The sequence below is a fragment of the Hypanus sabinus genome, chromosome 10, assembly GCF_030144855.1.
Source record: "Hypanus sabinus isolate sHypSab1 chromosome 10, sHypSab1.hap1, whole genome shotgun sequence".
NCBI classification, from domain to species: Eukaryota; Metazoa; Chordata; class Chondrichthyes; order Myliobatiformes; family Dasyatidae; genus Hypanus; species Hypanus sabinus.
Window position 1 is genome coordinate 56,164,995 of NC_082715.1, and position 18,100 is coordinate 56,183,094.

Genomic DNA, 18,100 nt, shown 5'->3' on the forward strand with positions numbered 1-18,100 from the left:
CAATTAGCCAGCATTCCGGCTAAGGGAGATAGCCTACGGGGGTTTGTGAGTATGCGTCTTTTGCAGCATCTGCGTCCATGGGGGCTGGGTTGAGGGAAGCTGAAAAGCAAGGCTGTTTAGTTCGAATAAAGCTATCTTTGACTGCAGTTTACTGACACCGCTACAACGTGTTTTTATCGCTGGCTGTCCAGACGGAAGGTGCTGAAACGCTTTGTCGCGTGTCTGGAAGAAGTGAAAACTTTCCTGGGCAGCAAAGGGCTCACCTTTCCTGAGCTGGAACAGCCAGAGTGGCTGGAAAAGCTACACTTCATGGTAGACATGACAGCGCACCTGAACACGCTGAACACAGCTCTTCAGGGGAAAGGACGTACAGCCCTGCACATGTTGGAGGATGTTTTGGCATTCGAGCGCAAGTTGACAGTGCTTGCCAGAGATTTACAGAAAGGCACTTTGTCTCACTTCCCCAATTTGAGAGAGTTCAAACAAGGTCACGACATGATAATTTCGGAGTATTTACATTCTGCAATCATCGCAATGCAAACATCGTTTGGGAAACGCTTCTGTGAGTTCAGAGAGGAAAAAAACACATTATCCTTCCCGGTCACTCCCTTAAGCATCGATCCTTCCCTACTGAATACGACTGCATTGGCAGGTGTGAGTCAACCTGATCTTGAGATGGAACTGGCCGACATAGCCGACAAAGACATATGGGTGTCCAAGTTTAGACGCTTGACAGCAGACCTTGAAGATGTTGCCCGTCAGAAGGCCGTTCTTGCTCAGAAACACAAATGGAGTGATATTGAAAACCTCACAGATGACAGCTTGCGATCCTGTGTAAAGATGAAGGTGACATCATACAGCCCTGATGTGCAGACGCTGTGCGCTGAGGTCCAGGAGCAGAAATCCCATTAACCAAGTATGATAAATATTTTAATTGCCTATTATTTTACTTATATTCATATTTTTTCATTGTTCAGTGAAATAGTCCTTTCATTTTTCAGGATGACAGCTGGCTGACGTTATTTTTGGTTTGCTGCTGGCGGAAAATTTAAGTTCGGCGTTTTTCATAAATACAAGAAGGACTCAAATAGACATTGAATATTTTACTTAAAAGTAACTTTCAACCCAACGTCTTTTTTTCGGAGTTCAAAATGTTTTTGTTGCATGCAGAAATGTAATTTCGTTTTCTCTGCAGGAGTTCATCAATTTCATAAATGCAACACATTATAGTTTGTTTATACATAGCATAAAGGCAAAAAAAACGTTGTATGCAGTGTTATTTCATTTTAAATGTCAAACGGGTTTTGCGGCTCCCAGTGTTTTCTTTTCTGTGGGAAACGGGTCCAAGTGGCTCTTTCAGTGGTAAAGGTTGCTGACCCCTGGCCTACAGCTATCAGAATAACTTTGTATATAAAGCACAGGAAACATTTATTAAAAAAATGAGGCATTGCCCTTCATTGCAGGGAGAAAGGAATGTGGAGGATTTCATTGCAGTTGCACAGGGGAAAAGGCACATGGGAGAGTTTAACTCACTCCTGTTATTTTTTTACACTCATATGGCTTCTTAAAACATGGCTAGTAGAATGTATAGAATCAAAGGAGCATCTTAAACTGACGGTACAGAACCATGGCCTTCTGGTTTACACTGCAGTTTCATGTCACCGGTGATTCATCAGTATGTCCCAGATATACTGCATGCCAGACAAATACTGAAAGGAGCTGACAGGGAGGACAGCCATACCATCAGTCACTTAACTTTAATGGCAATGAACAAGCAGTCTTCTGCTCTATTAATTACATAAAGTGTATGGGTGAAAAATAGCCATTCAGCCCATCAAGATATCTGTTTTCATTGTACTACATAGCAACTGCAGATCTATTAGTTCCCATTAATTCATTTTATCTGCCAATTAAAATTAGATAAAACAAGTTTTGAGTTACTTCTTGAGCAGCCAAACCAAATTAGTTAGCAATTCCAGAATATAAATCTTAGATTTTAAACCCTGCATGGAGTTTATGTAAGTATACTGGACAAACAGAGAAAGCCAATAAAATAAACTTTCCCACGTTCTATTTATTTATTGTAAATCAACTGCTCCTCATGATTTGTTCAGAGCAGGAAAGGGCTGCACGTCTAGTATATACTGTGCGCTATATTTTCCCAACCATCCTCACTTGCCACTTGGCAAATTTTCTTAACTACCCTTTCCATGCTTCAGAATCAGTTTATATTTCTGTTGGAGAATTTTGTTTCTGTACTGTCTCAATTACCAAAGCCTGACATATGTCATCACCCATATCATTTAAAGGTCTGTACATACCAGCTGTGCAGTGAAAAAAGCACATCAGCGCCTCATCTCAGATGGTTGAAAAAGTTTGGCATGAGTCCCCAAATCCTAAGGACTTTCTAAGTGGGCACAATTGAGAGCATCCTGACTGGCTGCATCACTGCCTGGTATGGGAACTGTACTTCCATCAATTGCAGGACTCTGCAGAGAATGGTGCGGACAGCCCAGCGCATCCGTAGATGTGAACTTTCAGGACATTTACACAGACAGGTGCATAAAAAGGACCCGAAGAGTCATTGGGGACCCAAGTCATCGCAACCACAAACCAGCTGCTGCCATCCAGGGAAAAGTATTGCAGCATAAAAGCCAGGACCAACAGGCTCCAGGACACCTTCTTCCACCAAGCCATCAGACTGATTAATTCATGCTGATACAATTGTATTTCTATGCTATACTGACTGTCCTATTGTACATACTACTTATTACAAATGTGAAGGATGTAAGAAATAAAATCAATTCAATAATCACACCTGCCTTTCAATCCTACAAAAGACGTGCTCCTGTCTATCCAACCTAAATATGGAACTTGCTTAAAAGTGTTTCCAAGATATCATGATATGACATTGACCCAAGACCTATTTACAGCTGTTGGTCAAACCTGGAATTGCTCCCTTCATTTTCAAATTCTTTTTCAGTGTTTCTTTCTGTGTTTCATATCTATCCATTCATTCATTTATGAACAAGCACGCGAACAAGCCCTTCCAGTCCAAGGAACGCACACCCGCCACCCAAATACACCCACATGATCAATTAACCCACCAAATCAGGATGTGGGAGGAAACAGGAACACCCGGAGGAAAACCACAATCGTGGGGAGAACGTGCAAAACTCCTTAGAGACTGTGGCAGAATTGGACCATGCTTTTGGCGCTGTAATAGCGTTACACTAACCGTTGTGCTGTCTTCTCCAACTCCAATTTACACCTCCAGACAGGATTGGTTATCATGAATAGTATAACGATTTGCTGAAAGAGCTCATTACCATAACTTACTCATCAAATCTATTTACAATCTACCCTATTTCATGAGATTGTGTTTTACATTTAGACTTCAGATCTTTCCCTTTTAAGGAGCTTCACGCTTAACAAATCATTCTCTTGAAGTGAAAGGCCATGGAGCAGTCATGAAGGTAGAAGGGAAATTCAATGCAAAAAGAGAGCTCGAACTTGCATAAAAAGCACCCCACTGAACATTTTCTATAAAATTAATAGGCTTGCTTTTAAAGCACTGCATCTTAAATGTACATGGCAGTCCTGATTGATTACAATTCTGCATTTTGACATAACCATGGTTCTTAGTGGGTAGAGTTTGACTTACATTTGATCGGTTTCCAAAAGCAGCGTAAAAGGGTTCTTTATTTGGATAAAAAAGGTTTCTGATGTCCGTTAGGCAATGAATCTTGAACTTTTCAGGCTTCTTTTCAATTACTTCCCTAAAATATTAAAAAGCAAATACATATGATTACAACTTGGGATGACATTCAAAGGAACTAATTTTGATAACTTTTTTTTGTTTGGAGCTTCCTGAGTGGTTGTGAGGTGGATTCTTGTACAGAAGAGGATGGGTTCCAAAGTGTGTAAAAAAAAAGGAACTAATTTTGATTGATGAAAGTTTGGTTTTATACACAACATCTTTATTAAGAAGTTACATCCATACTTTATTTTAATATTTGAATTCTACAAACTAGCTGTAATTAATGTATGTATTATTTTCAGTTTACTAATATAATTTTGTTCAGAAGAGTTTCTAGAAAATGCTGAAATCTAAAAGAATTTCTTAAATAATGTTAACTGTAAGCACAATGGCAGTGATTTCAATATACAGAGGCTCTTTTGAAACTAATCAAGAAAGGAACTCTACATTGTCTTGACTTTACATAATTGCAGGAGATGCCAAAAAGATCTATTTTCATTAAGAATGGAATTTAATATAACAGAAAATTAAAAGCAACAGAAGTTGGATCACCTGTGCAATGCTGAGAACACACTGCTGGGACATAGCAATAAAGGGCCTTTTGGCAATACCGTTCCTTTTTCGTTAACCCAATGTAAATATCCTCGTGTCATATCAGCCATCCCAATAGCACGTGCTGAACAATAGAGGAACTTGTACCCATTTCTGCAGAGAAATCAAAACAAAATATTCAGCCACTGTATTTTCTTTATTCTCCAGACTATGAACATCCTGCGACTGAATAGACAATGGCGATCATGATCCTTGGCTAGTGTATATATCTTTATGTTTAATTTTGGCGTTGACAACTCTCAGTTCTGTATTTCACACTGCAAGTGCCATATGCTCAGAAAGAACATCATCCTGGTCCTTATCACCGCCAAGACCTTCCAACCAACCTAAGGGTATGAGGTTAGTTGTCCACCTCTGGACCAGGGGTTGGGGGTGGAAAGTGACAAGTAGGCTGGATAAGTAAAAATCAAACTCAATTTTTCCCTTTTTCTCTCAAAGCACTCTATTTTAAGGTTTTAATAATTCCACAAGGTACATGCTCATTAAAATGAACACTTGCAGGTCAGTGTGTAATATTTTCCTAACGTCCAGATGCATTATTTTAACTAAGCCTCTGTTGCTATAATTCCTCCTCCTCTAAAAGGCTACAGTAGGGAAATCTGGATTTATCTGCATGAACAGTTCACTTGATTTATAAAAATATAAATACAGATTATGGGAGGACATCTGAAGACCAAGATCACCATAAACAGAATGAACCAATACTCGTTTATGACTTCCAAATAGTTCTTCCTATATGACATTCAAAAACATTCCAATTTCCCATTCTGATGTTTTGACTAGAGAATTCCTACCTTCAGAGAAAATAATTATTTTCAAGGTTCAGTTATCCACTGTTTCCGGATATTTTTCAGCAGTTTCCTCAAGAGTCTACTCCTCTACTGTGTCCAAGAAACTCAGGCTTCAGTAGGTAATCTTCACTTTTTGAGGTTTGTAGTTCAACAACAGATTTGCAAGCTGCTGTAGCTTCTGTGGTTCTTTGTGTGAGAGCTTCAGAAAATTATCAAGCCTACTGGAGATTCTTCTATAACCTCGACTGAGGTCTTTGCTTAGAAGGAACTGCTAAAGGGGGTGTTAAAGGTCTTTGCTGCTGTAGACCTTGACTGCTAATGCTCGGATTACATGAAAAGGCATGTTAACTGGAGTGGTGAGGACAACTTCTGCTTGTAGAATTCCTTTTTTATAGCTAAAATGCATCTGGACATAGTCTTTTGTAAGATGCATTGGCTGTTGCAACAGTAAAGCATGACTGGTTCCATAATAGACTCAACTGTCCGAGTCAGCTGTTGCTTCACATACGTTTGCCTCTTTTGAGGCAGCTCCAGCTTCACACTCTTACTTGAGCCCACTTAATGTAGCCTCTATACGTGCCCTCTCTCTACCTATACGTGTTTGCTTACCATACAGCACTCTCATTCCTGTCACTTCAGCTTTGGGGCAAGCTTGCGCTGCAGCTATGCTAACTGTGGGTCCACTTGATCACCCTGAAGTCATAGCGATGAATCACAATCTGACCTGACCTATGGGTCTTGGCGATCGACATTTATCAGGATGGAAGCTGACATTATTGCCTACGTGGTTTAGATGTGTGTCCAGTCCAGGGCGATGATTTTGAAGGCAAACTATCTTTTTTCTCTATTGCTTTCACTGTGTGTGTGGACACAGCTGTGCAGTGAGCTAACAACTTCTCAAAAATCACCGGAGACAGAAGCTTTCTTCAGGTTTTTTAATGAGATCTCTTTTCTTTTGGAAAAAGATATTGCTGTTTCAAAGGCAAATAAAGAGTGAATAGAGTTGTGTGTCTTTCCACTGCACGCTTCTCAGAATAAAAACTGCGCAGGAAATGGTATAAAAACCAGCTTACATTTAGGAAGTGATGCTCATGCAAAATGACCTGCATCTCTGGAGACCAGGACAATAAATATATTGGTCTGTGGTGATAATACATCTGCAAGGTATGTGGGGATCTTCTCTCCCTGCAAGAGCAAACATTCCTGGCACAGCAAGTTTATGAAACAAGGAGCTTAACCAAACTGAGCCAGTACTGTCTGGATTTTAGAAGAACAAGAAATAATCTCACTGGGTTTTACAAATTCCTAATGCACATGATAGTATAGATGGAAGAATGTCTGCAACCAGAGCCCACAAGCTCAAGGCACTGAGCATTCCGGACAAGATCATAGAACAGAGAAATCTACAAAACATTACAGGCCCTTCAGCCCACAATGTTGTGCCAACCATGTAACCTACACTAGAGACTGCCTAGAATTGCCCTATTGCATAGCCCTCTATTTTTCTAAATTCCATGTACTTATCCAAGAGTCTCTTAAAAGACCCTATTATATCCACCTCTAGCACTGCTGCTGGCAGTGCATGCCACACACCCACCACTCTGTGTATTACACTCTGTGTAATACCTCTGACATCCCCCCTGTACCTACTTCCAAATGCCTTAAAACTATATCCCCTCATTTTAGCCATTTCAGCCCAGGGAAAAAAGCCTCTGGCTAACCACATGATCAATGCCTCTCATCATCTTATATACCTCTATCAGGTCACTTCTCATTCTCCACCACTCCAAAGAGAAAAGGCCAAGTTTACTCAACTTATTCTCACAAGGAACGCTCTCCGATCTAAGCAACAATCTTGTAAATCTCCTCTGCACTCTCTCTATAGTATCCACGTCCTTCCCGTAGTGAGGTGACCAGAACTGAACACATGATTCCAAGTGGGATCTGACTAAGGTTTACACAGCTGTAACATTACCTCACCACTCTTGAACTCAATCCCATGGTTGATGAAGGTCATCATACCATATGCCTTCTTATTAAACTGTGAATCTGCGCAGCAGCTTTGAGTGTCCTATGGACATAGACCCCAAGATCTTGCTGATCCTCCACACTGCCAAGAGTCTTACCATTATTATATACTGTCTTCAAGGTTGACCTACTGAAATGAAACACTTCACACTTATCTGGGCTGAATTCCATCTGCCTCATCTCAGCCCAGTTCTGCGTCCTATCGATGTCCCGCTGTAACCTCTGACAACTCGCCAAACTATCCACACCACCACCAACTTTTGTGTCATCAGCAAACTTACTCACCCACCCTTTATGTCATGTTCAAATGATTTTTTTTTGCAATTTCCTATTTAGGAAACTGCAGAGGCTCTGGTGCAGTGTACATTCAAAACTGAGCAATAGATGTTTAGATATTAAAAGGACCAAGGAAGCATCAGTGGTAAAGAGTAAACAGTCAATGTTTCCGGCTGAGACCCTTCTTCAGGACATGATGAACTCCTGACGAAGGGTATCAGCCCGAAATGTCAACTGGTCACTCTTTTCCATAGACGTTGCCTGCCTGCTGTGTTCCTCCAGCACTTTGTGTGTTGCTTTGGATTTCCAGCTTTTGCAGACTTTCTCGTGTGTGAAGTTAGCACAAGTAGTTGATATTCTAGTAACAGCTCAGCTGAACAACTTACTCCAACTTCTAATTCTATGCAATAATATTGATAGTCATGAGGAGGAAGATAATGAAATTGGCATGCTCATGTTTATAATTTTGCTACACAATATAATCAGAGGACTTCTATCTTCTCAGTAGCTGTAATTAGATTTTTCACTTCCAGAATGGCATGGAGACAAATTCCGGAGACTCACTAATGGCCCAGACAAATGTGATCAGTTATCTCCATCAACAGAAGTATATCATAGCACCAGTCAGAGTGGTTCCTAGGCAGCCACTGGAGTCAAAAAATGTGAATTTTCCATACAGCCTCCAAATCTAATAATCAATTCAGTACAACCGCACTTTACAATAGAAAAAAACAACCTCCAGCACTGAGTAATGGTAATAAAAAATTGTCTAAGTTCAGTAACTACTTCACAAATTAAGAACTGAATTAACAAACAAAAAACATCATGTAGTGGTTGCTCTTGCACAAGTCTGGAACTCATTGGTATTAGCCCCACTCCATGACTGAAGCACATTATCAGAGCACCATCATCAGACTGACTTACAAGTTCAGCTGCAAATAGAATATCCCATGGTCTTTTAAAAGCCTCATACTAGGAGGAACTCAATAATGTTATGGCCAGCTGTCCTCACTGTGCAAACCTGCTGTTACATTTGCCTTCATAAGTGACAATATATCAAAACACTATTATTCTGCATGGTAGGATATGTTGCAATAAGTGTATTCGCACAGTTTGCTGTCTTTTGCACATTGGCTGCTTGTTGGCCCTGTTGGGTGCAGTCTTTCATTGATGGTTCTTGGATTTATTGAGTATGCCCACAAGAAAATTAACCTCCGGAGTTGTAGCATATTTGTACTTTGATAATAAATTTACTTTAGGGCTTTGAAAGGTCACTGAACAGTACTTTCTATCCACAATGGTTGCCTGACACTGCACATTTCCAGCATATACCGGTTTTATTTCTATTTTGTTTCTGATTTATCTGTGTTGAATTCAGATACTGTCAACTTTCAGTGGCCTTTACGGAGTAACAGAGCACAAAAAAAGAAATATCCAAGATAAAATTAACAAAATGATGTAAGATCTGCTGTGAAACTTACTGGCTAACTTTGTGGTAAAGCTTTGCTATTCCATGATGCGTCCAATCCTTACCGAGTGTGGGTAAGATATGTCCCAAGGCATCAGACCTGCATAAGTACAAGATATTTTATTCACTATTTCACTGGTATTCCGTGCACTCAAATACGAATATACATCTGATTAAAATGCACCTTGTGATTGTTCCATCAATATCAGAAATAATAATTTTGTCATTCCAGTTCCAGAGGTAGATAGTTCCTTCACAACGGCACGTGCCTTGGTATTGTGTGGTGACACTGAACATAACGTCGTTTGGGCCATCCTTTAGTTGAAGGCTTTTCTGCAATTCAAATAAACCAACATGATTTGTATCAGTTAGTTAGATCCTTTTGATCTCTAATAACCAGTTCCTTCACTGTGGATTTAACCTTTTATAATGTAACACACATATTGATTATGTCACTTTAACTACAGAGATCAAGCAATTCAGTTTGAATCCATTAAGCCAAAGGTACACTGCACTGAAAGTAGAACTCACTCCTGGAAGAAACAGAAAATAAGTGTTAATAGATGCTGTTTTTTTAATGTCCGAAGGATGGAGCACTAGAACTTAGAAGTTATACTAGAATCACATGGTCAAAACTGAACTTCTGAAATCAGTTCCAGGCACTATTCATTGGAAAAGCCTTTCTGTCCTTGACACCACAATTTTCCTAGGTTGATCCAGGGTTTCAAGGATTAAATATAAATTTGTTTTCCTGGAACTTGGAACACAAAGGGCAATTTGAAACAAGTTTACAGATACTAAGGGGATTGACAGAGAATTGTTCTGAGCTGCCTGGAATATCCTGCTCTAGATATTATTTAAGAACAAACACATAGTACAGAACTCCTGGGACCCTTAGCACATAGCAGCTTTTATACAGACCTTGCATTTATATCCCAACATCATCCCACCGTGCATTTTGTACTTACGAGCTGGTCGGAGCTGAGTCGAAGGGACTTCACATATGAAACACAGGGTAAAGATGACAGGTTAAGATCTTGCTGGGCCACACTACTATTTTGATTGATCATCCTGACATCTTCATCACTTGATGATGATTCATCCTTTAACCTAACAGAAGTTCAAAGACAAGACTAGCTATAGCAATTCCATTAGCAAAATAACTAATAACCACATCACCATACTATAAAAAAACAAGGGCAACAAAGAGCCCCCTTTAAAACTCAGTTACCAACATCTAATATTTTAATGCTTTTTAATAAATTGAACATTACAGGTTACCATTTAAAATGTGCTTTTTTAAATATAAAATTAAACAGAGTTCCAAATGTCACAAAGACTGCATTGTTTCATGAGAAAGTGGAATTTCCCTGCTTATATCCATTGGACAAACACAACGTGCACTATTTTATAATTCTGCTCTGGAACATAACGTTAATGAAGCATGTATATTCCACCTTTGTATAAATGGTCTTGGCTGTGTGGCAAATGTGCGTCAGCAAACTGATTTCATTTTTGTAAGTTATGGTTTCAGCTCCATGGTGCAAAACATACTATGTTTTGGATGGTAGGACAGGAATTTAAGCCTGCTGTTTCCCATGTGGAAACTTCTAATCTCAGCCATGACACAGGAGTGATGCACAAGGCAGAGGCCAGATGTTTCCTCACAGCGGAGGAAAGGGGCAACGGAGGGGAATGAGAAGCCAGTGAATTTAAGACTGTTCTTTCACAGCTTCTGGTGGGCATTACCGAGACCATAAGAAGCTTACAATTCTGTGCTTTTCTGCTCATCCTATGTTAGGATTTGGCACAGGTGGTCAAGAACCAGGAAGCCTGACAAGAATTATTGATACAATATTAAAATATGGAACCTGATAGATCTGCCGTGCCAGACTTGCAGGTTTCCTATTTCAAACAACTGTGATAATTTAATCTTCTGTGTAAATTGTTGAGTTTCATAAATTGGTGTGTTTGAATGTTTAATAGATTTCTATCAGAGCATTTTAAAATATTCACAGCAATAATTTGCATTAAGTCCTTCAGGTATTACATTATTAGTATCTGTATAACTTGGAAGCTGGAGAGAACAGTTAGTCTCAGAGGTTTCCATAAGACATTGATATGTTTGCTCACGTCCCTTAAAGCCAACAATATTGACAGTCCTTCAACAGTGACACGAGGACAAAATTAACAAAAGCTGTTAAAAGCAAGAGTCAATCAGGTTTGCAGCAACTTAATACCTGCTTCCAGGGAATGCAGACAGCTCTCCCACATTCTGCTCACTTTGGATCTTTTCAATTTCTGGTTCCTGTAATAGATAACTTTGACATATGTTTCCTCTCTCAAAAGAAAAATCACATGCAAAAATTACATCTCTAGCATAACAATTCCTCAAGATTACGCCTCAAAATTTATAAAGTATTGGACCACTGTATCATTGTTCATTTCCAAAATGTCATTAAATAACAAAAATCCAAGATACCCTGATGAAAAACTCAGCTGAAAAAGGCTTTAAAAATGAATAATAGATAATTCTAACCTGTTTTCCTAAATAGCACATACTATTCAATGCCAACTGTATACTATTATACAGTGAAGAGATACAAGCATCTATCATCAAGCTAAGCAAGGAATCATAACTAGTTCTGCATTCAAACTGCTTACATTCATGGCTAGCGCAATTAGGGTTAAGTGCAATTGAAAACAAGGAATACTTAGCTGAAATCTATGAGTATTAAGATGAACTTTATGGTTTTGTGCTAAGTACAAATAAATCATTTCAAAAGGCATTAGATATTCCATATAAAATTTACTAATATGCTCATTTATCCATTTATACTCTAATATTGCCCTGTTTTGCATATGCTGAGAGTCAGAAAATAAAGAAAATTATTCTATTATGAGTTATAACATCAAGAAATAGCCTCCTGTAGCTTTATAGCAAACTCAATCTCACAGGAGCTTATAACAGATGTTTGTTGCAAGATTTTGCAACTGTGTGCTTAACGCCACAAAGGCAGTAAGCTTATGCAAATTATAGTCATATAGTGCTTTGTCTGTGCACTCTCTTACATCAAATCATTTTGCTAGTAAATACCCAGTTGCAGTTTGCTTCCAGCAATATCTCATCATTTTCTAACCTATTTCAAGGTGAGCTGGGACAGAAGTTCAAAATAGTATTAATGTTTAAAACAAAGTAGTTGCAACTCCCATCATCTCAAAATAAATGACTACCAAAGCTCAAACACGAGGAAATCTGCAGATGCTGGAAATTCAAACAACACACACAAAATGCTGGTGGAACACAGCAGGCCAGGGAGCATCTATAAAGAGAAGCACTGTCGATGTTTCGGTCTGGAATCCAAACCAATTCCCCTCTACCACCACTCTCCTTCGTCTAGTGGAATTAGTTCTTACTCTCAATAATTTCTCCTTTGGCTCCTCCCACTTCCTCCAAACCAAGGGTGTAGCCATGGGCACCCGCATGGGTCCCAGTTATGTCTGCCTTTTTGTTGGCTTTGTGGAACAATCCATGTTCCAACTCTATACAGGTATCCGTCCCCCTCTTTTCCTTCGCTACATCGACGACTGCATTAGCGCTGCCTCCTGCAAGCATGCTGAGCTCGTTGACTTCATTAACTTTGCCTCCAACTTTCACCCTGCCCTCAAATTTACCTGGTCCATTTCCGACACCTCCCTCCCCTTTCTTGATCTTTCTGTCTCCATCTCTGAAGACGGCTTATCAACTGATATCTACTATAAGCCTACAGACTCTCACAGCTACCTGGACTATTCCTCTTCCCACCCTGTCTCTTGCAAAAATGCCATCCCCTTCTCACAATTCCTCCATCTCCGCCGCATCTACTCTCGGGATGAGGCTTTTCGTTCTAGGATGAAGGAGATGTCTTCCTTTTTTAAACAAAGGGGTTTCCCTTCTTCCACCATCAACTCTGCTCTCAAACGCACCTCTCCCATTTCCCGCACATCTGCCCTCACCCCACTCGGGATAGGGTCCCCCTTGTCCTCACCTACCACCTGACCAGCCTCGAGGTCCAACATATAATTCTTCGTAACTTCCGCCACCTCCAGTGGGATCCCACTACCAAGCACATCTTTCCTTCCCCCCCTTTTTGCTTTCCGCAGGGATCGCTCCCTACACGACTCCCTTGTCCATTCGTTCCCCCCCCCCCCCCCCATCCCTTCCCACCGATCTCCCTCCTGGCACTTATCCTTGTAAGCAGAACAAGAGCTACACCTGCCCTTACACTTCCTCCCTCACCACCATTCAGGGCCCCAGACAGTCCTTCCAGGTGAGGCGACACTTCACCTGTGAGTCGGCTGGTGTGGTATACTGCATCCGGTGCTCCCGGTGTGGCCTTTTACATATTGGTGAGACCCGACGCAGACTGGGAGACCGTTTCACTGAACACCTATGCTCGGTCCACCAGAGAAAGCAGGATTTCCCAGCAGCCACACATTTTAATTCCACGTCCCATTCCCATTCTGATATGCCTATCCATGGCCTCCTCTACTGTCAAGATGAAGCCACACTCAGGTTGGAGGAACAACACCTTATGTACCAGCTGGGTAGCCTCCAACTTGATGGCATGAACATTGACTTCTCTAACTTCCGTTAATGCCCCTCCTCCCCTTCTTACCCCATCCCTAACAATATTTAGTTGTTTGTTTTTTTTCTCTCTCTCTCTGCCCATCACTCTGCCTGTTTTCCATCTCCCTCTGGTGCTCCCCCTCCCCCTTTCTTTCTCCCGAGTCCTCCCATCCCATGGTCCTTTCCCTTCTCTAGCTCTTTATCACTTTCGCCAATCACCTTTCTAGCTCTTAGCTTCATCCCACCCCCTCCGGTCTTTTCCTATCATTTCGCCCTCCCCCCACTACTTTCAAATCTCTTAGTATCTGTCTCTTCAGTTAGTCCTGACGAAGGGTCTCAGCCCGAAACATCGACAGTGTTTCTCCTTATGGATGCTGCCTGGCCTGCTGTGTTCCACCAGCATTTTGTGTATGTTGTTTGGATTACCAAAGCTTCTTTTTAACAGATCAATAATTAATACTTAAGTATAGTTTGATATCAGAGCAATATTCAAGAGTAAATTAACAAGAATGATGAGCTAATTAAGTGCTTTCATTTATGCTTGATATCCAATTTGATATTTTTCTGATCACTGCCATTAGTCAGTATTTCCATTATAAAAATAGAAATGAAAAATCCAGATTTAAAATCTTCATTTTGTCTCATTGATGTCACAATGCCACTTGAGAGAGATTACTCTGAAGAAATTGGGTGATGCATTTTTAACATCACAGTAGTGACTACACTTTGGAAAGTATGGCTTGGTTGTAATATGCTTTGCAACATCCTAGAGTTGTAAAGTGTGCTCCATAAAAAAATCTTGCTTTAAAAGGTATCTTACAGCAGCTCTCTTCCTCCATCTGGTGGTCATGAGTCACAAAACACTTTTATTTTCCTATGGTCAGTATGTCAAATTTTTAACCCCAATCCATTTTAACTTAAACCGATGTGTAATTCATGTGCAGAATGTCAGCCCAATTCATAACTTACAAATTTGTGTGTGTGTTCTATTCATAAAAATCTATTACATGAATTATATTTCTCTAAAATGAATGCCTCCATAATTGCTGGAATAGGTTGGCAGCTGCTGGAATCCAGCAGATTATGCAAAGAACTACAGCATACAAGGGTAAACTGAACATTCTACAATGAATTATTTGAACATAGATCCCATGAGAATCCATAGTCTGGCTTCCTAAAGCTTGATTCTCCTGCAGGGAAGGCTCCAACTTTCTACTGGGAAAGTGGTATAATAGCCTAACTCTTCATGACCTCCAGCTACTGCAAGGACGAGAGATGATAAAAGGGAATTATGCACTGTTACCACTTAAAACTGCAGGACCCAGATTTAAAAATCAAAATTTAGCCCTTTAATGCCATAGTCAGAAATTAAATAGGACATTTCATAAAATAAAACCCTATAGCAAGCACAAGCAAGAGAAAATCTGCAGATGCTGGAAATCCAAGTAACACACACAAAATGCTGGAGGAACTCAGCAGGTCAGGCAGCATCTACAGAAAAGAGTAAACAGTCTGTGATTTGGGCTGAGTCCCTTCATTTACACAACAAATTAAGACTTGGGTATAGCAGGAAAACATACCACTTTTACACTGGTTTTTCTTCCACGCCACGAAAACCACCATCTGCTACTTTTCTTGGGCATCTTTTCTTTAAATAGTTTTTCCATTGTTGCCTGTTTTAAATGTACAAAATTAACTAATAGAATAAAAAGATGAACATAAATGTCATACAAAATAACAAAATGCTGCTCTCCCGAGTCAATGAAATAATAATAAACATACTGTGGCCACAAAACTAATCTCTGCAACACAAAATACTGCGTGCTTGAGTAAGAAACAAAGGTAACTGAGGCATGAGTGCTTAAATGATTTGTAAAACAAATTTAAAAATCATGACAACAAGGAAAAAGAGAAAAAGAGAAAACGTTACTTTTGAAGGATATAAACATAGAAGATTAAAATTGGGTTTCAATCAGAAGCAGAAATTTTAGTGACCACATATGAAGATAGTTCAAATTCTAACTACAGAAAGCCCCAATTACAGAATTATAGGTAATAGTCTGTTACTGAATTTCCTTAAGAAAATACTTCAAAAACAAATGCTGAGATCTTGGGATATGAACACCCAAGTAGAGTGCAAGCTCTACATTGAGGTTAGGCTCCATACAAATTCACCAACACATTTCTTGGACATGCTCGTATTTATCGTGTGTTCTAGATTTAAGTAATGGGTTAATGATCTGATCTAAGTCATTCCACTGGAAGTCCAAGTGGTGAAGAACTACCACCGTGGACAAGTGTAGATGTAGCTACATTGAACTTCTGGTCAAGCTGGCAACACGAAGCTGCTATCGATAAGAGAAAAAAAGATAAGGAACAGGAGGCGGTCACTCATGTCAGCTTAGCCATTCACTGGGATCATGGATGATGCATTCATAAACTCAACTCTACATTCCAGTCTACCTCAAGTAATCTTCCAAACCGACTCATCAACCTCTGCCTTAAGAGCACTTAAAGTCCCACAATCTTTCAAGAATGAATAATAACTTATGTCTGCCTTAAATGAAAGATCTTTTATTTTTAAATGGGGACCCTTATTTCCAAATTCTCCAATGAGGAAATCCTCTATGCACCCACCCTGTCAAGAACCAGAGACAGCAAAAGCAAGCAACAGGTTCCCGATATTTAAGGAGCTTTGCTCAGACCTGATATTAAACCTATCACCTTCTCCGTTAAAGTGGGAACTGAAAGCCCTATCTGAAAAAAAAAAATGAATGTTATGCAGGTTTCTGGCTGCAGAAGAGCTCTAACGCAGTCTTCAGTGCTACATGTCTATCACTGACAAAGCAGGACTTCATGACAGCGGTAAGGCCCTTGGATTTTAGATGTCAAATCCCTTATTCAATGGAAAGTCAGTGGAAAGTTAAAGTTATGACAAGGGGCTAAGTTATTACTTCTAAATGTTGACAATGCAAGTATTCAAGTTATTTTAGATTAAGTATCCAAAGCAGAACTTTGCATTCAGGCAACTGCACAGAACAACAAGTATTTTGCCTGAAATAAGCTTCCCAAAAATAAAGCAAAAGGCATTGCCTGAGGACCACTCAGAGAGGCGATGGACTGCACTTCTGAAAGCCTGGGCTCACGGGCTTGGCAAAGAAAATGAATAGAGCTGCCATATGTATTACTGCTAAATTGGTATGCAGCAAAGAAATTAATAAAACAATATGTAACATATCGACATCACTAATTCAGATGGCATAAGAAAACAACTGTGTATAATTTCATGTTCTTACAAATGATAGCTGAATTCATTTTGTTTCTTTGCACAACTTTAGTTGTATGAGGAATTAGTCTGGTTCACCATGTGGACATTTTGCTGGGTTTATAGAGGGATTATCTAATAAGTAGAGCTACAGGCCAGGAAGAGAATTTACAGCCTAACTGTAAACTAGCTCTTAACACTGTATGTCAGTACATGACTTTACATCTTGTGAAACTTAAGTTCAACAGAGAGTCCAGGCCTGAGATCTGGGCTAGACTACAAGACTTCCATCAACTTAAAACATCTTCAGCAATCTAATACTGGAGTACAAAGGGCTATCAACAAGTTTGCCTTTGCTTTAGTTCCTCCTGTTTTCTTCCCTAATCCACCATCCTCTCCAGAAAAGTCAGCAAAGTTTAGCTCAGTCTCACACCAAGTAGCATTTATACACAGAACCCTCCTGAAAAAGGAATAAAGCCACTGGACAGGTAATCACCACAACCTGAATGTTATCTAATGTTGGTCAAGTTACTAGAAATCCCATTTTGTGGAAATGATGCACCCACTGAACACAGAGAAGTCCAGATTCCTATCAGTTGCAAATGTTTAAGCCTCTTAAACAATACTGTCAGATCTGCTTCTACCACGTCCCATGGCAGCATGCTCCAGGCATCTACCACTCTCTTTGCAAAACAAAAATACTCGCACATCTGCTTTAAACCTCAGTTAATTTTCTGTCAAGTTGCTCCTCTGCCTGTGGCCTTCCAGAGAAAGCAACCAAGTTTGTTCAAACTCTCCTTACAGCTAAAATCCTGGTGAACCTATTCTGCACCCTTTCCAAAGCCTTTACATTCTTCCAAGAGCATGGCAAGCATAACTACAGAGAGTATTCCAAATGTAACCTCACCATGGCTTGATACAGCTGCAACTTAAGTTGCCAGTTCTTATATAGAAACACAGAAACATAGAAAACCTACAGCACAATACAGGCCCTTCGGCCCACAAACTTGTGCCGAACATGTCCCCACCTTAGAAATTACTAGGCTTACCCAAAGCCCTTTATTTTACTAAGCTCCATGTACCTATCTAAAAGTCTCTTAAAAGACTCTATCGTATCCGCCTCCACCACCGTTGCCAGCAGCCCGTTCCGCGCACTCACCACTCTCTGAGGAACAATCTTACCCCTGACATCTCCTCTGTACCTATTCCCTAGCACCTTAAAACTGTGTCCTCTTGTGGCAACCATTTCAGCCCTGGGAAAAAGTCTCTGACTATCCACACGATTAATGCC

At 40.1% G+C, this 18,100-nt stretch overlaps 1 protein-coding gene across 3 annotated transcripts in view; it reads right to left on the minus strand.

The window, feature by feature from the left end:
• Positions 1–18,100, minus strand: part of LOC132400663 (phosphatidate phosphatase LPIN1-like) — a 76,398-nt gene that overhangs the window by 20,389 nt on the left and 37,909 nt on the right. For all 3 annotated transcript variants that reach the window (XR_009514328.1, XM_059981876.1, XM_059981877.1), the window contains exons 12-18: positions 15,125–15,217; positions 11,176–11,243; positions 9,904–10,045; positions 9,120–9,268; positions 8,949–9,035; positions 4,313–4,465; positions 3,665–3,779 (exon numbers count right to left, since the gene is read on the minus strand). Coding sequence is in view for 2 of the 3 variants with exons in the window: in XM_059981876.1 (XP_059837859.1) it covers positions 3,665–3,779; positions 4,313–4,465; positions 8,949–9,035; positions 9,120–9,268; positions 9,904–10,045; positions 11,176–11,243; positions 15,125–15,217 (807 nt within the window). In the remaining variant the exon portion in view is untranslated. The remainder of the gene's footprint in view (positions 1–3,664; positions 3,780–4,312; positions 4,466–8,948; positions 9,036–9,119; positions 9,269–9,903; positions 10,046–11,175; positions 11,244–15,124; positions 15,218–18,100) is intronic.